General features: G+C 43.4%; 1 protein-coding gene across 1 annotated transcript in view; it reads right to left on the bottom strand.

Annotated features, from left to right (window-relative positions):
* The window catches only part of LOC144770057 (ATP-binding cassette sub-family A member 10-like), a 1,719,125-nt gene that overhangs the window by 261,394 nt on the left and 1,435,402 nt on the right, over positions 1–22,329 (bottom strand). The window contains exon 27 of the mRNA XM_078654288.1: positions 4,170–4,238. Within this exon, the coding sequence (XP_078510414.1) occupies positions 4,170–4,238 (69 nt within the window). The remainder of the gene's footprint in view (positions 1–4,169; positions 4,239–22,329) is intronic.

Below are 22,329 nucleotides of genomic sequence, written 5' to 3'. Positions count from 1 at the left end.
TCTGTTGTCACACAGGACTAAATCAGACGTTAAGAGATTTGTTTCCATTTGGCGAACACCCAGTCCAGGAACCCTGACTCCCAAAGAGAGAGGGTTATGATCACTCTCTGGCCTAGTCTCTACCACCATATCTATTTCGTGTGACCAGGATTCAATATTGACCAATATATAGTCAATGCGACTAGTACTGAGACCATTATCAAAGGTTTGTGTCCCTGAGCTATCAGAAGGAGTGCGGCCATTTACTGCCCGAAGACCCCACTCCAGGCAGAAACCCAACCAGTGTAATGCTGCCTCAGATCCCTTCACACCCTTGCTTATAGTTAACGGGGGAATATTCCAGGCAGTGTCCTCTTCAATTCCCACATCTTCTGCCAAGGTGAGGATAGGCTCAAATGAGCTATTCAGGTCGCCTGCTATTATAACAAATTGATCGCCTTTAAAATTCTTCAGAAGTTGTTCTAGATCATTCAGGACTGTTTGCTTCCTCCCACCCTGACAGCCTCGGGCGTAGATATCAATTAGGAGAAAATCCTTAGTATTAACTTTACTCAGGCTAATACATAGGAGGTCGACATTTTCTACCAGAATCTCCTTGACACAAAAACCCAAATTATTTTTAATCCACACCGTAAGGCCTCCTGAGGCCCTACCCCTAGCACCCCGAGTGGCGGGTTTATAAAAATTTAGGTAGCCTACTCTAAATAGGGGGACTGTTGACCATGTTTCCTGGAAAACGATGATGTCATATGAGTCAATAAAATCGACCCAGTCATCGTTGTCCAGGCGACCCTTTAGCCCTGCAATATTCCATGAGATCACCCTGATTGGATCATCTTTACCATTAGAAGGACAAGTCTGCGATAATTCCAACCCCCCTGTCCTGATCTTAGTAGGGATATTAACAGAGTCCTCTTTTAAACCAGAGCCTTTAAGAGAGGTCAAACAATCTGTGCACTTTACCAAGGAGGTGGATGTAACAATTACCTGTGGGGAAGAGGGTTCCACAGTGGGCATTATGACATCAGTTCCCCCGAGTCAATCAACCTCCTCCAAATAGCCAAACATGTTGGAAGTGGGCACGCCTTGCCACCAGTTATGTTGGCTTTGCCCACCATCCCTTCGGCCTTTCCATCTAGTGTTTTGGACAGTTGTTCAAGAGCCCTCCATCACAGAAGGCTGCCGAGGTGGATAAAAAAAAGTAAGGGGTCTGACAACAATTGAGGGGTTGACATCTTGTGAAGACCATACACAGAGATGCTGTGCTGTGTGAGGGTCTGCAAAAGATACTACTATACAATCCCCATCAATAGACTTGCGGGTGGGGCCTACCCAAGGTACTCTACGTACCATTAGTACTCGACTTCTTTGATAATTAGGGAGCTGTTTGTTTTCGTTGAGCCAGTGAATAACTTTGTTTTTCAGGGAGTGATGGTTCTCTTGTGTTTGCGGACCCAGTACAGGTACTCCAGCTAGTACAGTAACATAGAGACCAGCTTCTGGTGGCAAATCGATATAACCTCCACGAAAATTTGGGTGACTAGCCTGCCGGGGTAGGCTATTCCCAAATTCTGGCCGTTTAAGGTGGTGTGGGACAGCTTGTAAACTTTGTTTGGGATGGGCTATGCTTCGGGAGGGAAGAGTGCTTGATGCTGTAAAACTTGGAGTGATAGTAGTTTGGTTTGCAACCGTGGTACGGGGCTTTGGAATAGGTTTGGGTATTGGGGGGAGGTCGGCTAAAGGTTTAGGTATGGGTAGGGGCACAGGCGGAAGTACTGGCACCTGGGCCTGTGGGGTTAAATCCACTCCCTGAGGAAATTTAGCTTCCATTTCTTTTAGGCTAAGACTAGCCAAAGTGACTATAGTCCTATCCATTTCAAGTAGGTTATTCTCTATACGAGAAAGCCTAAGTTCCAATGGGGTGAGTAATTGTTTTAATGTACTCCAAACAATTTTAAGAAATTCTTCATCACCCCCCATAGCTTTCTCAATTCCACTTAACCTACCCTCAGGTTGGCTCTCTTCGATCTTAACTGGAGAGGCTCCCATTGTAAGGTCTACCACAGTATTACGTAGACCAGAGTCAACTTCCCCTCCCAAAGTGCAAGGATTTGTTTCGGACACTTCTTCCTTTGCCCCATAAGTGACCAGCGGTCTTCTACTATTAAAAAACTGGGACCTAGCAATTTTAGCCTTTTTACGTGCATAGATGGATCTAGCAATACATTTCTTTTTATAAATTGCAGCTTTCTTAGCACTAACTGATGGCTTAGATAAATTTGGTTTGGTGGAAAAGCCTATGCCTGTCTCGTGGACGTATGGTACAGAACCCTTGGTGTAGTTTAATGGAGTAGGTAGTGGAATATGAGGGGACTGCTTCTGTCCTTGCTGCTCGTGCCTCCGTTAAGAACAAACTGGTGACCCGTACCCCATCACTCCTGTTGTGTTTTTCCCTTTGTTTCTTGTTCCTTCCTAATGGGTTCCAGTGGCTTTTATTTCTTGATTTTCTCTCAATTGTCTGTTTTATTTTCAGCTTAACCCACCTGCCTCCGAGTCTGTTTCTTCTCCCTTGACCTGCACGGCCACATCCATGTTTTTTACACATGTGACCCCTGGCCCCGTCTCACCCCCACTAATCCTCCCATTCATGCAGTTAATGAGCGGTGGCTGTATTGTGTGCAGTATTTGTTTTAACATACTTTAAAGATTGGAAATCTTGATGTCCCCACTTTCTGCATCCTGTTGTTACTTTCCACTTCTGTCACACCTCGTCAGCCCACCCCTTTCCAACTATCCATCCCGCGTCTTATTGTTGGGTTCTCTGCTCCATTACACACCTCATCCCAGCTCATGTGTGTGTATTTGTGACAGTAAAAGCAGACAATTGCTTGACACATTCAGGCACAGAAAAAAATACAGAAAAAACACTCCAGAGATAAACTGTGGACATCGGCCTATAGGCTACACTGGAGCTCAATGGAGCTCCATGCCATCCAGCTGCAACTCAGCCCTGCTGTGGCCCTCTTATGGGGATTCATTCAGTTTGGGCACTTCTTTCAGCCCCCTCATAGATCTGTCTCTCCACCTGCACAATTCCTGCAATCTAACCCATGCATCTACAAACGTGTTAAAGAATATGCGCGCTGTCCCCAAACCGATAATTTCTTGAGGCGAGAAATATGGAAGGGATCTTAATCCGCAGAGGGCTGGGAGCAGAGAAGAAAAGGTTTATGATGTAACAATGCAGATAACAAATTTCCTGTCCTATGTACTTCACCTAATCTCCCCATGGCTGCACAAATTTAGTGTATGTTGGCCGTCGCCCTCCTGCAGGTTGCTGTTTTTTACTGCTAAACTACCTCTCCAGTCTCCACCTCAAATCCCAACCTATAAAAACATGTTTTTCAAATTTTTATTTGTGTCAAGTCTCCTCCGCCCAACTCTGCTTTTTAAAATATTTTTTACAGTGGTGCAGTTTTACATACAGACACCACTGAAAACTTCTACAATGCTTCAATTTACCACCAGTTATGCTACACCTTCAAATTGGTAAGTCACAAATTCTACACCCGTTGCACGTCCAACGTCGTATATCACTATTTTACACAATAAGCATATACAGCAACAGCAAGGTCATTTTTAAGCACAGATTAGCTTTTTATTGTTTTGCTTAACCTAACATATTCACTTGATGTTGGCCGTCGAACTCCCGAACGTCGGAGATTTTTATGTCTGGCTGCATATGATTGTATTTTTTACTTACACTGCCCATCTAATCTCCCCTTGGTGGCATTTGCATCATGCAGTGCGCTATTTCCTATTGCTAAAATAAGGTTGGACACATCCTTTCCACCCTCCAAATCGCGACTGCACACAGTTCATGCTTTGCTTAAATGTAGTAAAGGGTTACAATATGATTGGTAAACGTTGCCAGGTGCATGTTTTTTTGCTCACCAAGTTAAAGCTTCCCCCCAAAAAATACTTATTTTTACTCACATAGGCGAAACCTATTGCATTTCCCATTGCTTGCTTATTATTATTATTATTATTACTGTGTTGCTACTTACGGAAAGGGCCTTTCCACTATGATGGATAACATTTCTACAGTGGACAAAGCAGCCAGAGTAGTAAACGGTATTGATAGCAAATTAAAAATAAAACTTGCTTACAACCACTGTAGGTATGATGATTGAATGGTTCTCGCGGTTGAAAATGTTCCTGTCAATGCCTTCTTTGTCCTGCCAGAGAAAGAAACATACAGTAAAAACAGGAACGCAGTCCTAAATATGAGTAAATGAAATAATAATTCTTAAGTGGAATACTGTTATTATATTTTTGCAAAGCGAAAGAAGACTGAAGTCCGATAAACAGTATTTTCTAGTACAAATGGGCCACTGCTTTCACCGGAGAACCTGCGTTGCGGGGATGATTATTTTTGAGCAGTAAGGGTCACCTTCCAACACAACACAAAAACAACAATTGATGGTATTTTGCTCTTCATCCTGCAGCACGTAAAGAAAGAGGAAACAATGAGTGCATCTGATATGTGTTTTGGAAGTGGTAACTGCTCTTTTTTCTATAGGGAAAATAGATTTCCCCAAGAACATACACGTTTCCATATGCAGTCAGTAAATATATGGATTATGTATTTCCTTTCCAACCCTGGAAAACATTTAGGTCTGTCTTTTTTTCAGACACATTTTGAGTATGCTTTTATGATGTAAAACACCATAAAAGGAGTTTTTAAATGTCTAGAAACATATAATTTCTAGCCTCTTCCATGCATTTTTGCCTGACCATGGAATTATACTACTATTCCCAATTTTAGCACATCTGCATGCATATATCGCTGTTTTCCAGTATGAATTTTAGGATTTGTACCTTCAGATTTCTTTTCTGAGTGGTCCTAGAATATGAGCTCAGTGATTCCTCACATGGCTATACCGATACAACAAAGATGCATAATTCTGATGTGCGAGGATACCACAGTAGTTTGAGCTGTACCATAAAAAAATATGAATAACTAGGAGAATAGTTGTTTTCATAGTATATTCCTAGAGTAATATCTTGTTTTTCAGCCATTTTTTACCTGCTGATTTTGATATTTTATTACTCATGAGATTCCAGGGAGTGGGGAACATTGGGAATGCCGTTGTGCAGGCATGGCACCTGAAACTGACTTGGGTGTTCAGAAGCCGAGGACATTTTGGTAATTTTCCTGTAACACACCAATTGTCTCAGGAGCTAAAGCAATACAGAGGTAACTATTTGGAAGAAGTTGTGTGTATTCAATGCTGAATTTGTAAAAAAGTAAGTGCTGTGTACCAAAGTTTTGCTATAAGTACGCAACAAGCACAATTGAATGTTGGGGTGCAAAATACCAATACCATGTAGTCTTCATCCATCTCATACCTCCTTAGTCCATCACCAGACACTTGCTTCCCCATTCCTACCTTCATTTTTATTCCTCTTCCTCGTTCTCTCCCCCTTGTGCGTTTTTCTCTCTCTTGTGTTGGGGCAAAGTGTGAAGTAGCAGTGGGCGGAATTTGTGTAATCGCGTTACGCAAATCTCTGCAAAATAGTAAAACATTTCTGCGAACACACAGACATTCTGCGAACACGCGAAATCGCCTGTTCGCGATGCTTTTTTCCTGTTCGCAACGCTGTTTGCGTGCTCGGGAGGAAATATCTCACAAACACGCATTTTGAGAATGCGAACAAGCAAAAGCATTCGCGAACGCAGAATTTTGGGCAATTTCATGTTCTCCAGGGAACGCAAAATTAACACAATTCCGCAAATTCCGCGAGCGGAACAAAATTTACTGCCCAGGCCTAGTGTGAAGAAAAATAAACTACAGTACTCATAAATGAGTGCTGTGGGCTACACCTGCAACCACTGGCTCGAATTATGAACTGTTTAATGAGAACAGAGCAGAATAATGAAAGCTGAAATTGTAATATGCACTACTTGGCATCTAACCCATCGTGAACTCAAAAAAAATGTTGTGAGAGGAAGACAATAGGGTGCTAAGTAAACAATCGATTTCTTTATAAACAGAGGTGCAGTTGTTTAACTAGTGCTGAAGACTTCACAGGACATGAGCTAGGAGAAGGGAGTTTCATCATCTAAAAGTGTAGATTCAGGCACAGAGTACCCTGCCTGGGAAAGAGGTACATTGTAAACCCCCTTGCATAAAAGTCAAGACACCAATGAGACAACATCATGTTTTGGGAAAACTACAGCCAGGATCTAGGCTTTTAAATAATTAAGGCTCCATTTTTTTCATTTTGTTTAAGTGTGGGTGGTGAACTCTGCTCTGCTCTGGAGTTTGCAGAGATTTCCACACTCCGTGTTACGCGGAGTTCTGAAAAACTCCACTCAATGTAGCGGTGCAGAATTTTTCCCTCACTCGCGTTCATCAACATCAAGCTGGCGAGTGTGAGCAAGGAAAATCCATCTCCTGGTGAAATATTTCCTTGTTCGCGATCATCAACATCAAGTTGGCAAGCGTGGAAAATCAACCTCCCGGCGAGATTTCTCAGCGCAGGCGGTCAGGTTTCTCATTGAGAGTTTTTGTGTATGCTCGTGACCGCTCGCATTGAGAAACTGTCCGCTCGCGTTGAGAAACAAGCAGCTGGAGTAAAAATCTACTTGAGCGACAGAAAGGAAGCAGCGCCCGCTTGTGCTGTGCATGGTGCCTTTCGCAATGTGTGCACAGTGCAGGCAAGCACCGGGCACTGAAAATCAGAGCGAACAGCATTTATCCAACGCACTCTGCCGCTTGTGGAACTCCACGTAGCGCAGCTGAGTTTTTTTGCACCTCGCAGAGTTCCAAGGAGCAGAACTCTGCCAACTCCACCCAGGCTTAATTTTTTTGAGATTTGCAAACAAGCATGGGTAAGAGCAGTGCTTAATTTCTAGGAGCATTGGTGCCATCACCGATGCGCCAAATACCAAGATGGGAATCCACCTCATACCTCTTTCATGGACTATCAGATGCTCCCTGCCTGTTTATCTCACTCCTGCAGGTTTTTCCTTTCATGAGTTTTGACTTTTTTTTTCCTTTTACTCTCCTTCTTTTCCCTTTGCGCGTTTTCACTCTTTTGTTCTTAGGAAATGTCCAATGAGGAAAAATAAGCACTGGGTGCCAAAATGAGTGCTGGTGGGGGCACGGACAACCACTTGCTCGAATTAAATACCGGGCAAAAGTTATGTACAATTGCCAAGCTGCTCTGTGGTCAAATCACCCATTGGGCTTTGAATCTTCCACACCGAATGCAAACTGAAGTCTTGGATTGTATTTTTGTAATACTAGCTTAGTATTTTATTGCTCATGCAATATTTGCAGAATGTGCTCAATTACATCATAACATTACTAAGTTAATGATTGCATGTTAAAACTCTTCTTTGGAGGTGTTTCTTGGTTTAGCTACAGTATTAAAATATTGGACTTAAACCTCTTCGCTGCTAGGCCTCCCCCAAGCCCTTTTTGCTAAGCCTTTTTTGGCTATTTGGAGTAGCTCGTGCTTAGGCCCCTGTAACCTTTTGTCCAAATAATGTATCCACACCAAGTTTGCGTCCTTTTCTTCCAACATCTTGAGGATTCTGTAAGTACCCAGGTATTGTGGATTCCCTTGGAGGGGACCGAGAACTTATCCAAAATACAGCCTTTTTTGGTGGGGGGATGGGAAAAAAGTGACACAGAAGAAAGCATCTGTTTTTTCCCTACAAAAGGTATCAACAAAGGGTTTATGGTGCTAAAATCCCCATCTTCCCAGCTTTCAGGATCAGGCAGACTTTTTTCAAAAAACCCAATTTTCTTTTACACAGTTTTGGCTTTTTACTGGGACATAGCCTATTTTCCATATGTTTGTGCTATCAATCTCCTTTCAGTTAGTGGTAGAAATGAGTGTGAACAGATAATGGATCCTGGAAAACTATACATTTTTGAAAAGTAGACAACATTTTACATTCAGCAATGGGTCATTTGTGTCGATCATTCAAGGTTTTTCAAAAGAAACTAACAATTGAAATAAAAAAAAATGAAATTGAGTTGGAAAAACAGCCATTTGTGCCAACGTGAACACCTGTAACTTCCTATAAGTATGCTAAAGTTTTTAAAGCAATATACAGTTGTGTCCACTGGACCCTTCTCGTTGCGGGAATATATAGGACTTGTAGGTCCACCAAGAATCTAAGGTACTCAAAGCTAATAACTGAGCTGCATCTTGCAACGGTTTTCATTGTGTACCGGGTATTTTGCAATTAATTTGGTAAAATATAAAGAGTGAAAAATAGGTACCAAGAAAACTTACATATTTCCAAAATGGGAACAAAATATAGAGTTTAGAAACAGTGGGTTTTGCACATCTCCAAAATTGTGGGTACCCATAGAAGCATGTGAACTAGAGGACTTTTTCAAAATGACTTTTTTTTTGCACATTGTCTTACATTTGGCAGGCAGAAATGCAAAGAAAGTCAATTGGTACTAACACTTATTCCACTATTCTATGTCTGCCTAAGTCTCCCAATAAAATGTTGCCTCACTTGTGTAGGTAGGCCTAGAGCCTGAGAGAGGAAACGGCCCAACACGTAATGTGGACACCACATTTCTCAAGTAAATCCAATGTGCCTATCTGTGTATTTTGGACATAGATCAGCTGGCACCTAGAGAAACCTACCAAGCCTATAAATTTTTTCAAAACCCGACACCCAGGGAAATCCAGGGTGGAGTGACATGTGTGGCTCTCACTAAGTTCTGTTATTCAGAATCCCTTGCAAACCTCAAACTTTATCAAATAAAAAACTTTCCTCATATTTCTGTGATGGAAAGTTCTGGAATCTGCGGGGAGCCAAATACTTCCAACCACCCAGCTTTCCCTAAAGTCTCCTGATCAAAATGGAATCTCACTTGTGTGGGTAGGCCTAGTACCCGTGACATGAAACGGCCCAAAACACAATGTAGACACATCTAATTTTTCCAGTGAAAAAGTACCCTTTTTTCGCAATGTGCCTAGCTGTGGCTTTTGGACCCTAGTTCTGCTTGCACCAAAGGAAGACTGCAAACCTAAACATTGTTTTAAACTAGACATCCAGGTAAATGCACTCACCAATATCCCCCCAAGTCTCCCGATAAAAATTGTACCTTATTTGTGTGGATAGGCCTAGTGCCTGTAACAGGAAATGGCCCAAAACTTACTGCGGAGACTTAAAAATTAACATTGACAAAAAGACTTTGTTTTGCGAGTGAGTCACTTGAGTTTTTAATCCTGGGCTCAGTGGCAATCTAGGGAAACCTACCAATCCCAGGCATTTCTGAAAACTAGACACCCAGGGAAGTCCAGGGAGATGTGACTTGTGTCGATCCCCCAATGTTTTCCTACCCGGAATCCCTTGCAAACCTTACATTTAGCTGAAATACCGAGAGTTGCTACCCACTCCCTGGTGCCTAGTGGGTGAATCCCTGCTTGGGGATCCCCATCCTGGGGCAATCCTCAAGCAGGTATCCACCAGGGAAAGGTACCAGTGGAAAAGGGAGTTTACCTCTCCTGTGTTATTCGGTGCTCAGGGGGTTGTGATCAAGAGCACCCGGAGCACTGAAACACTCAAACTGAAATGAGCCGATCAGCTAATTTCAGTTTCAGTTTCATATGTAATGACGTCATAGTGCAATGCATGCTATCGTCATAACATATGCGAAAAAATGCCTCAGGGGGTTGGGGAAGCTCTTTGCCACTACCCGAGGCAACATTTTTAAAAAGGAAATCGCTCTGCTGTTTGCAGCAGAGGGATTTAGTGCGCATCTACTAATGACGGAATGGTTCTGTCATGAGCATACAGGCACTGGTGCCTTATGACGGAACAATTCCATCCTGAGCTCCGAAAGGGTTAATCCAAGAACTGGGCTATAAGTCCTAGTCCCCACTCTTTGCTTGCAGGACTAGCATGGGCGTCAGTTGAAATTACACAAGAACAAGAAAGTGTTTTTTCCACCTGTGAAGCAGAGTAATTTGGCCCCACCCTTACACATCACAAATAGGCAATATAAATGTGCCATTAGTACATGTTCTCTGTGTACCCTAACGATATTAATATAAAGTGTTGCACTTGACGTCATTATTGAAGTGCATTTACTATAGAATTAGGGATCTCATATAACTGTATTTAATGAACATGTACTATTTAGGTGATTGCATAGAAACCATCCTTACACTAATAAAATTTATTTTTACCTAAGAAAAACAATGGATTTATGAAATGTATGCACTAATGTTTTACCTTTGCATATATAATGTATTTCTTAGACATACTTATACAAATTTTTTCTAGATCTTAACTATATGTCACGTGTAATATGAATCGAATGTACTGACGTTTTGCATTTATTTGTATGTTGAATGTGTAGATGCATATTAAATGTGAATCATTGATTTAATAATTTAAGTTATCTGTTTTCCATTTTCTGCGTGCATGTCTTTTCCTTGCAGGTATGTTCACATTGTTTATTTAGTTTGAAAATAGATACAATACTGTACTAGTGACAGAGAGAGAGCCTTACAAAAGGACCCTGACAAAGTACATGGAGAGCCAGAGCGTCAATTGAAAGTTTCAATTTATTAATGTTTCAATGAGGATCAGGTAATCTAGGACAATATTGTTCTCATGTTCGACCTCTGATATTTTATGAATGTTGCAGCTTATAATGTGAGAATGGAAAAGACAATGAAGCCCCTGATGATGCAAACTTTGGAGATTCTGGTAGAGAGAACTGTATGTCATAAGCTATCTACCTAGATCCCAGATGATTCCAATAGGATGGTGATGATAGTTCCCGAATCCTCCAGAGATTTGCCCTCAGTTTACTGAGAAAGACACTGCTCTGGTAGTAAAGCCCAGGTGGAAAGGGTTTGGGATGAAGAGAGCGTTTAGAGTCAAAGATGCTGTGGCTCGTCTACTCAACTCAACAGCAACACTACAGCAGGCATTCACACCAGTCTCATGAATGGTACTGGCAGATATGGTTCCTATAAACAAACAGTCAGCTATTAACTCTATCTTTTAACCCATTCGGTGCGTTGGACGGCTGGGAGCCGTCTGTCCTTCAGCTGTCCTTTTTGCATTTGTCACCTGGAGTGAGACAGGTATGCCCAGTCCCGTACTCTTCATACCACTGGAGTCAACCTAGCCTGCTCCCAAGATGCTTGGTTCCAGTCCAGGGAGGACCTGGCCTGGCAATTTCGGGCTGGACTGTTCCCATAGGGAGCAGGGTCAAGACTGATTTGCATATGGCTGGGTTCAAACTAGAATGGCATGGGGAGGAAAACATTTATGGATTTCAGCCCAGATCTCTGTACTCGGATGAATGTATGAAATTGTTCTGCATTCTGTCTATCAATTGTTCCTTTTGAACAGTGGGCGCATGAGTCGGATGGCTCCCGGCCGTCCTAGCACCCACCCGCGGGGAAACGCTGGCCCTCCCCCGTGGACCGCCCTTCCGGTTTCCATTGCCAATCCCTCTCCACGTCATCTAATGATGTCAGCGCACACTGCACGCCGATGTCATTTGATGCCATCGGACCTGTTGAAAGCCATTTAGTTCCAGCTCATCGATGGAGAAGGTGAGTTTCTCCCTGGGGAGGGAGGGGGATTTGATCCAAAGAGGCATCGGGAGTAAGGAAAGCGTTTTCCTTTCCTCAGATGTCTCTTTAGAGCATTCCTGCTGAATGATCGTGCATGGTGCCACCATCTTCAGCAGGAATGCACACTAGACACCAGGGATTTTTGCCCAAAAGGGGGCAGACCTATAAAGCCACTGTACACCAGGGATTTTGTTCAATGTTGTTTTTGGTCGCTCCCTCTTTAGAGAGTGATTATTTTGGCTGTTTCTGCAACCCCTGGGCCCACCTCCCCCACAGCTTGGATGGGTGTTTGTGTGTTGACTGGTCCATTATTTGCTTATGCTATGTTATGTTAATGAAGCTTATATAGCGCACGGTTACCTTGGGGTGTCCTGGTGCTGCACGGGCCTGCTGGAGGTCTATAAAGAGAGAATTACTGAGTTAAGAGCCATGTTTTCAGCCCCCTTCTGAATGAGAGGAGATCTGGAGAGTTCCTCGGGTAGAGTGGGAAGCTCATTCCAAGCTTTGGAGATGAAGCTTCTGCAGCCCCAACTGGCCTTTATGATCGGAGGAGTTACAGCTAGTTTGGCTCCTGTGGACCGAAGATTTCTCGTAGGCACACACCACTTAAATTTCTGCCTCAGATGATTGGGGCCAATTCCATTGAGGGCTTTGAAGGCCAAACAAAGGGCCTCAAAACGTACTCTTAGCCTCACGGGGAGCAAATTAAGTTGAGCCAGTTCTTTCTTTACAGAGATAAATTTGGGAGTGCCTGTGACTAATCTTGCTGCAGCATTTTGAGCGGTTTGCAGTCTATTGATGTGCCTTTTTTGAGTATTTAGCAGAAGACTATTACAGTAGTTGATCCTTGCCATAATAAGGGCTGTGATCACTATCCTGAGACTGCTCTTGGGGAGAAAGATCTTTATTTTCCTTATTTTCCTAAGGATTATGAAACAGGCCGACACCACCATGCTTACGTGGTCGCGATACGAGAGTTTATTGTCCATAATCACCCCAAGGTTTTTTGCTTTCCTGGTGGGCGGTGGGCAAGTGCCCAACTCGTCTGGCCACCACTCTGGTGTCCAGACATTGGGGTTGTTTCCAAATATAAGGACCTCTGTTTTGCCGGAGTTTAATTTCAAGCAATTGGCCGCCATCCAGCCGGAGATGGCCTTCATGCAATTGTGAAAGTTCGCCCTGGTTTCCTTCTCCTGACCGTGAGAGATTGATAAGACCATTTTTTAGTGTGGTCTGCATATGAACTTATCTGAAAGCCATAGGATCGAATCAGGGTTGCTGAGGAAATCAGATATATATGTTAAAAAGTGTAGGACTCTGATGATCCCTGTGGTACCCCGCAGAGGAGGGAGAAAGGCTTTGACCTATGATTGTCTAGGTCCACTGTTTGAGAGCGTTCCGACAGGAAGTTCGCATAAGGTGCCATGCAGAACCTTGAACCCCTATTTCAGACAACCGGCCCATCAAGACCTTATTATGGACCGTGTCAAAGGCTGCTGACAGATGTAATAAGATCAGCATAGCCTTTCCTCCTCTGTCCAGTGCCTCCCTCACCTCCTCAGTGGATTTAATTAGAGCCAGCTCTGTGCTGTGACCTGCTCTAAAACCAGATTGTGAGGGGTCGAGCAGATTGTTGTTTGAAAGATATGAGCTGAGTTGAGTGTTTATAGCCTTTTCAAGGATTTTGGCTGGAAATGAGAGTCTAGAAATAGGTCTGTAATTCTTTGGATCGCTAGGGTCCAAGGTAGGCTTTTGATAGTAAGGGAAGAATAGATGCCTTCTCCCACTGGGTAGGGAATATGCCTGATGTAATAATATTATTGAACAGTGGTGTGAGGGTTGACCCTATTATTTCAGAGATTTGCCTCAAAACTGAACCCGGGAAGGGGGTCCAACGGGGATCGAATGGAGTTCAAATGTTTTATGACACTGAGTGTTTCCAGCATAGTCAAATTGGCTAACACAGGTGTGTTCAGTTCCGTACTTAGAGACATTTTTTTTTCATTTTGTGCTAGGTTAAAAGTGGAGAATATCGTTTCTACTTTTTGTGGCTGCTTGGGCTTTGGCAGCCACTGGGGCCACAAGTTTGGAGATAGTTTTAAAAAGTACCTTAGGGTCAGATTTGGCCTGAGTGATTTGTTCTATGTAGTAGGTCTTTTTAGTTTCCAACAGTATATCTTTATACTGCCTGAGACTCTGTTTGTAGTTATCCTTATCCCCGCTGGTATAGCCTTTCCTCCATGCCCTTTTCAGACGTTTGCAGGACTGTTTTAGAGTTTTTAGTTCTTCTGAGAACCATGGGGCCGATAGTTTTGTCCTTTCAGGGATCCATTTTTTAATCGGGGCGAGTTTGTTGCAGGCTTCCTCTAGCTATTCCGTATATGCAGAGCCACCCTCTTCAACCTTAGTGGGGAGGGGGTGCTTTGTTTTATTTAATGTTTCCCCTAGCTCTTTACAGTTAACGTTTTTCCAAATTCTTTTCCCAGTGAGATCAGGTATAAACTTATGACCTAAGGGCTCTGTGACCTCAAAATCAATACCAGAGGGAGGTCTAAGGTGACTGCCAATGTGGGATTATTGGAGTATATACCGTCTAAGGTATGCCCCTTATTGTGAGTGGGTCCTTCAATCTCCTGTTTAAGTTTACCTGCCTCCATCATCTGCCCTAGAGCGGCAGTGTCTGGGTTGGATGAATCCTCCAGATGGAAGTTAAAGTCTCCTAGCACAGAGAAGGAGTCTGCGCATACCCATCTTCCAGCAGTAACCCCAACTGTTCTAGGAAACCACCCCTTGGCCCCGGAGGGCTATAAAGAAGTATCCCCTTAAGGGTGCTATGGTGTGATGTGCAAAGGCTTAAAGAATGAGCCTCACAAGCAGCATTTGAAGCATTGTGAAATATAGGTTCCAATCAGTGGTGGTAGATAACTGATAGACCTCCACCTCTTCCGTGAGATCTCTCAAGAGTATGACAGTGAAATCCTGGTAGGGTGGCGTTATCCAAGTTAGGCCCGGAGGCCTGATCGGACCAATACTTGGTAATGAGGGCCAACTTAATGTCTTGTTCTCTGATGAGCCGAGCACATTCCGTGCTATGTTTGATTAATGATCTGGCATTCAACAGCATGCCTCTCAGAGGTGAAGGGCCGGTCTTATAGTCCCTCTTACCTATTCTGACGCTAGGCCCTGACACAGGGGGGGTCAAGACTGTGCGGTAAAAGGGTATTGCAGGAGGGACAGGTAATTCTGAGACATTTGGATAGTCCTTCTAGAGGTATAAAAGGACACTTAACATTTCCCCATTTAGGGTTAAATTTGGTAAGGTCCTCCCTGGTATAGGTCAGCCTTATTGGGTCGCAATGGCGAGGGGGTCAGGCTCTGAGCCCAGCTCGAGCGTGGACAGGCACAGACGGGCTTGCCTTAGGTGCGCCTTTGGCGCGGCCGTTGCTTGCGTCCGCTGCGCGACCGCAGCATCGTGCCTTTTAACCCCCCAGTGTGCAGAGAGCTAGTGCGCTGACCTCCGAAAATGGCGGCCCTGCTGAAAGCACCAGGAGCCCTGTGACTGGTGCAACCTTGCAGTATAAATCGCGCTGAGTGGACACAAAATTACAAATTCTCACAAAGTTTTAAAAGCGGTGCAAAACAGAATTAAATTTATTGAAAATCGGTAGGAGGCCTCAATGAGCAGCATAAGGACTGGCGAGCGTTGAACACAGCTCAGACCCAGTCAGGCAGCCTGAGCTGTGATTGTAATGTTTTATTTCTCCTTTTTATTCTAGTGCAAAGCTTTGATTCCTGTTTGCAGTTTCAGCAGTGGTTGATCTGCAGTTTGCGTAGTTGAATGTGTCTGGTAAGAATTTGTTTTTTATTGTGGTTACTCCAAATAAGTATTATTGTCATGCATGAATGAATTTTTTGTAAGTGGTGTCTTAATAGCAGCATGTTTATCTTATATTTTGAGCGTGAAATTCTTTTTGGATATGTGCACAATGTGTATTGCGTTATCTTATGTGTAAATTCTTTTGTTTTTCTTTTTTAGTGGGATATTGTTGGTCCTTGCTGGGTCTGTGCAGAGCAGGTGGTGGTGAGTCTAGCTGTTTCTGGCAAGTGAGTGTTATCGTTTTGGAGTACATAGGTATTTGTGATAAAGCCTCATTTTGTTTATTACTTCTTTTACAAAGTGTTTGTTGTTGTTGACTTGTTTGTCACGTTACCTTGATTAGTAAGTGTTAGACCAGGCATCATTGGCATGGGTTTCCCCTGTATTTTGTGCCTTTTTGCTTCCTGTGTTTTGCTGTGTGTTAGACATCATTTTGCAGGTCTAGATGCTTTGGGCACTTTGCCACTGCTGTTCAGTGCCAATGTGCAAGTGCTCCCTCTGTAAATTGTTGTTATGGATTAGTGATCCCATGATTGGGATATTTGGTTTACTATTAAGTACCTAATACTGTGCACTGTGTGTGCACAGGGCCTGTAAACCAAATGCTGCTAGTGGGCTTGCAGCACTGATTGCGCCATCCACACAAGCAGCCTTTCAAAGGTAACTCAGAGCTGCCACTGCAGTGTCTGTGTGCAGTCTCGTACTGCCATGTCTACGTGGCAAGTGCACCCACTTGCCAGGCCCTAACTTTCCTTTACCTTACATGTAAGTCACCCCTAAATTAGGTACAAGGTACCCCTGTGGGCAGGGTGCAGTGTCTGTGAAAGGTAGGGCATGTCCTGATAGTGAAATACTGCCAAATCTATTTTTCACTATTGCAAAGCTATCTATCCCATAGCATAGAATGGGGAGTTAACTTATAACAGTTTATAACTGCCCATGGGAACAAGATGGGAAAATGGAGATTAGTATGCCTGAACTCAGAATATAAAAAGTTAATCTTTAAGTAAAGATGATTTTTATTAGCTGTGGGCGGAGTACGTGGAGTGGCACTCCGTGAAGTTCCACGGAGTAAAAAAACAACTCAGTGGAACTCTGCTCTGCCCCAGACAAAACCCCACTTACCTGCTCCCTGGCATCTTCATGCCGCACTCCTCCTCACTGTGGTGTCTCCTCCTCCTCTTTGCCAGGTACAACCCCCTACATTTTCTGTCTTGTGTGGATTTTGGATGTGCAGTCCATGCTAGATGTAAAACGTAGGGTTTGCAACGAGGATGGCGGTGAGGTGCAGACACCTAGACGAGGAGGTGGGCGGCCCGCAGATGCCAGAGAGCAGGTAAGTGGTTTCTTTGTCTTTTTTTAGGCCATTGTGCAGGGGCTAAGGGGCTAACTCCGCTCCACCACAGAGTAGGAGTTTTGTCTCAACTCCGCGTTCCCAACAGAGTGCAGGGTTGGTAAAACTCTGCAAACTTCACTGGCAGAGTAGAGTAGCCACCCGGGCTTAATTTTTATTATGTGTGTTTGAAAATACCACTTTTAGAAAGCCATAGCCATCCTGTGTACCTCTGCTAGGTTTTTGTATTAAGTGTCTGGTTTTGGAGTGGCGCAGGCTGGGGATGTGCATTTTGTTCAGACAGCCACTTGGGAGGGTGATGTGTATGTTGCCTTTCCAGGGTGAGTCATGGCTGGGCTGAATAGACCTGGGCTGTATTTAGAGTAGGGAGAGGAGATTCCTTTCACACCTGAATATGCCTGGTCTGCCTTAGACAATGCTGTCTCCACCTTCTGCTGAGCTACTACACCTGAGAGGACAGAACCAGTTTTGGCTGAGCACAGACACTCTCTGACTCCAGAGAACAGAGGATTTTGTACTATAAAAGGTGGGGCCCAGACCCCAGAACTTTAGATCACTTTTGGACTTCAAGCAGAACCTCTGCCAAGAAGAAGAGCTGGAAGAAATTGGAGGAGGAGTACTGCCCCTTTGCTGTGTGCTGTCTGGGGTTGGTCTGCAGTAGCTGTTTCTGCCAAGGAGAGGAACTGTGTGTGCATCCTGTTTGAGAAAGTATCTCCAAGGGCTTAGAGGTGGAGCTTGCCCCCTGTTCAAGAGGTGTCAGGAACAGCAAAGACCTCACCATCCTTCTGGGCACCGTCTCTGAAACCGTTAGTTTCATTCGCCGCAGAAGAAAAGGGCAACCAACTCTGTCACCGAGTTCGTTGCAGCATTCCGTGTCCTGAAGGCCCCACAGAATCCACCACCTCACTTCTCACTGTGTCCTTGGTCTCACTAATACCATCTTGACGATCGTCACCGAGCTGTTGCTCTTACCGTGGCCTGTGGACAACGCATTCCACATTGCCTCGCTGCACCCTGCCTGGACATCACCAACACCGTTGCTGCTCAACCGGAACATCGACCGGCTCAGTGATAGATAATTTTGATGTCTCCACAATACGTGTTGGGCTCTTCCCTGCCACGAATACTTGGCCTACCTACACAAGTGAGGTGCCATTTTTATCGGGAGACCTGGGAAACGCTGGTTCAGAGGAAATTTGTGTCAGCCCGGTGTTCTCAGAACTTTCCCACACAAAAATGTGAGCACAATATGCTTTATTCAGCTAAATTTGAGGTTGTCGGGGGATTCTGGATAGGAAAACATTGGGGATCCACGCAAGCCATTTGTCCCTCCACCCCCACAGGAGTCTAGTTTTTGGAAATATCTGGGTTTGGTTGGTTTCCCTGGATGACTGCCGAGCTAGTGACCAAACACCCAGGTGCCCCTTGTGCTAAACCAGGTCATTTTGTGATGGTTCATTTTAATGCATTGACAATACGTTTTGGGCCCTTACCTGTCGTTGGTACTTGGCCCACCCACACAAATGGGTGGAAGTTTGTGGATACCCACAGATTCCAGAACTTTCCATCACAGAAAAGTGAGGAAAAAGTGTTTTTTTTTAAAAGTTTGAGGTTTGCAAGGGATTTTGGTTAACAGAACCTAGTAAGAGCTACACATGTCACACCATCCTGGATTACTCTGGGTGTCTAGCTTCAAAAAATGTACAGATTTGCTAGGTTTCCCAAGGTGCTTCCTGAGCTAGGATCTAAAATCCACAGCTAGACACATTGCGAAAAAAGGGTCCTTTTTCACTGGAAAAATGTTATGTGCTCATGTGGCATTTTGGGACATTTTCTGTTGTGGGCACTAAGCCTACCCACACAAGCAAGGTGCAATTCTTATCGGGAGACTTGGAGGAATGCTGGGTGGGTGGAAGTTTGTAGTTCCACACAGATTCCACCACAGAAATGTGAGGAAAATGTTTGTTTTTTTACAAAGTTTGAGGTTTGCAAGGGATTCTGGGTAACAAAACCTGGTGAGAGCCACACAAGTCACCCCATCCTGGATCACCCTGGATGTAAAGTTTAAAAAAATCTACAGGTTTGTTAGGTTTACTCAGGTACCGGCTTAGCTGGGGTCCAAAATCCACAACTAGACATATTACAAAAAAAAAAATCGGTTTTCACAGGAATAATGTGATGTGTCCATGTTGCATTTTGGACCTTTTCCTGTTGTGGGCACTAGGCCTACCCACACATATGAGGTACAATTTTTATCAGGAGACTTGGGAAAATGCTGGGTGGGTGGAAGTTCATGGCTACCCACAGATTCCAAAACTTTCCATCATAGAAATGTGAGGATTTTTTATTTTCAAATGTTGAGGTTTGTAAGGGATTCTGGGTAACAGAACCTGGTGAGAGCCACACAAGTCACCCCACCCTGGTTTTCCCTGGATGTCTACTTTTCAAAAAGGTCCAGCTTTGTTTGGTAAGTTTTTTCCAGGTGCCCACTTTGCGAGGATCCAAATTCCACAGCTAGACACATTGTGGAAAAAGGTCAGGTTTCCCTGGAAAAATGTGATATGCCCATGTTGCATTTTAAGCTGCTTTATGTCACAGGAACTAGGCCTACCCACACAAGTGAGGTACCATTATTATCAGGAGATTTGGGGAAATGCTGGGTGGGTGGAAGTTTGTGGCTCCCACAGATTCCAGAACTTTCCATCACAGAGATGTGAGGAAAATGTGTTTTTTTTCTTACAAAGTTTGAGGTTTACAAGGGATTCTGGGTAGCAGAACCTGGAGAGAGCCAAACAAGTCCCACATCCTGGGTACCCCTGAATGTCTATTTTAATATACATGTTTTCAAGGTTTCCCCAGGTGCCAGCTGAGCTAAGATCCAAAATCCACAGCTAGACACACTGCAAGCAAAGGGTCAGTTTTCACTGGAAAAATTGTATGTGCCCATGTTGTGTTTAGGGATATTTTCTGTCACAGGCACTATGCCTACCCACACAAGTGAGATATCATTTTTATCAGGTGACTTAGGGAAACCCATCATTGTAGAACAAGTGTTATTATATATTGACTTTCTATGCATTTCTGCCTTCCAAATGTAAGTCAGTGTGTGTAAAAGAAGTCACTTTTGAAAAATGTCTTCTTATTCACATGCTACTATGGGTACCCACAATTTCAGAGATGGGAAAATAACTACTGCTTCTAAACTCTATATTTTGTTCCCATTATGGAAATACATAGGTGTCCTTGATACCTATTTTTCACTCTTTTTATTTTACCAAATGAATTGCAATATAAACGGTACACAATTCAAAGCCATTGCAGGTGTAGCTCAGTTATTAGCTCGGGTTACCTCGGGTTCTTGGTGAACCTACAAATCCTTATATCACCACAATCAGAAGGGTCCAGTGAATGTAACTTTGGCACAAACAGCTGTTGTTTTCAACTCAATATCAATATTTTTTTATTTCAACTGTTAGTTACTATAGGAAAACCTTGAAGGATCTACACAAATGACCCCTGAATAATTCAGAATATTATCTACTTCTCTGAAATGTATAGCTTTTCAGGATCGATTATTGCTTTCACTCCCATTTTTACCACTAACTGGAAGATGGTTGAAAGCAAGAGAAATAGTGAAAAAAGGCTAGGTCCCAGTAAAATGACAAAACTGCGTAGAACATGTTGTCCCTGAAAGCTGGGAAGACGGTGATTTCGGCACTATAAACCTTTGTTCATACCATTTGCAGGGAAAATAACGGATGCTTTCTTCTACAGCACTTTTTCCCCATTTATAAAACAAAAAGGTTTGCTTATTTTTTCTAATTTCTGGGCTCCATCTAGGGGAATCCACAAACCCTAGGTACCTTTAGAATCCTCAGGGTGTTGGAAGAAAAGGAAACACATTTGGCATTGATACCTTATGTGGACAAAAAGTTACAGAGCCTAATCACAAACTACCCCAAATATCCGAAAAGGGGGGACAATACAGAGCAGTGAAGGGGTTGAGGTATCACCTCACAAAAGCTTTTCAAATCTCAACCAACATCTAGTTTTGTAATTGTTCTGTTTTCATTTAGATTGTCTGTAGAGGCCCCTTCTTCAAAGTTCTCAAAACGGTAGTGAGTATGATTTCAGCATCATATGCAAAAGCAAATTTGGACAGGGTTAGCTCCCCCGTAGTCCCCTTTGGCAGAACCCTGCCAATAGTCTGTACAAGTTGAATAAAAAACCTGGTTACCTTTGTTTGCAGCATAATGTTGCGTGTAGTAAAATCAAGTCTGTTTACACATCGCTCCTTTTCCTCGTGTTCTTTTTTCCATCCAGGACTTTCTTTGCAGTGAGATCAAATCAGGAAGATCAAGGGAACTGGCAAGACAGAGTCCTGGAAGCTGGGAAGCAGGTAAGTGGCAGGCGAAGAGGCAAAGTGAAGGGGAGGAGTGTGGATGGTCTTTCAATAAGACTGCTTTAGAACATTCATAAAGGTCACATTCTAATAGTTTGTAACAGGTAACAGGTGCAGATAATTAACTTGATGGGGAAGCTTTCTTGAAGGTGCTTTAGAATGTTCAGAAAGGCTGCATTCTAATTGCTGATAGCAAGGAACAGGTACAGATGATTAACTTGATGAGACAGTCTTTCAGAAGGTGTTTTAGAATTTTCACATTCTTATTGCTTATAGCAAGAAACAGGCACAAGGGATTAATTTGATGAGGGCCATCTTCTGGAAGGTTCATGTTGAGGTCACTTTATGGCTGTTGCTTGATGATTATTCTGGGGGATTTTCTTGATATTTCTGTGGTGCCTGAAACCACATCTTGCATATGCATGGTAAAACATTTGTAAAAGCTATTAAGCCTTTTCAAACAAACTGGGAAACACCAGCTGCAGCAAACTATTAGCAACAGCATGTAATATGGTAAAGTCAGGGTACAGGATGTTTGTTCATTTATAAATGTTATGAGGATTGATATGAGGCATGCCGGTATATTGTAAAAGCTTTTAGAGGTGCACTGTGGCAGGAATCCTGGCACGGTTATTCACACTGTCTGAGGTTATGCTACGTTCCTTTGGACTTTGAGAGGTGCGAACCTCTATTCTATCCCTTTTATTCTTTTACTGAATGTGGCTTAGGCTAACACTTATTTCCCTATCCCAAGAAGACTCTGAAGTGAGTTTCTGAAATGATGACACCTTCCCCTACTTCCCTGAATTTTTCACATTTTTCTGCAGTTCCCTGATTTTTTAGATCCCCTTAGTTTATTGAACTATCCTCCTTAGTTTGGACTTCGACTAGAACAGAGAATCTGAAACTCTTTTATGAGCACCAAATTCTGTTGTTGATCGTTTGTATTGCTGTGACTGAACTTCTTGTTTGTCTAATACTGGTACGCCTAAACTTCATTAGGAGGTTGGGTTTCCTGGTTGTTATTCTGCACCTTTATAGCATAGTCCTAAAATG

The sequence above is a fragment of the Lissotriton helveticus genome, chromosome 7 (genome assembly GCF_964261635.1).
Source record: "Lissotriton helveticus chromosome 7, aLisHel1.1, whole genome shotgun sequence".
Taxonomy (NCBI): domain Eukaryota; kingdom Metazoa; phylum Chordata; class Amphibia; order Caudata; family Salamandridae; genus Lissotriton; species Lissotriton helveticus.
Note: the sequence above shows the minus strand (reverse complement) of the source record. Positions and strands in the feature narration are given on the sequence as shown.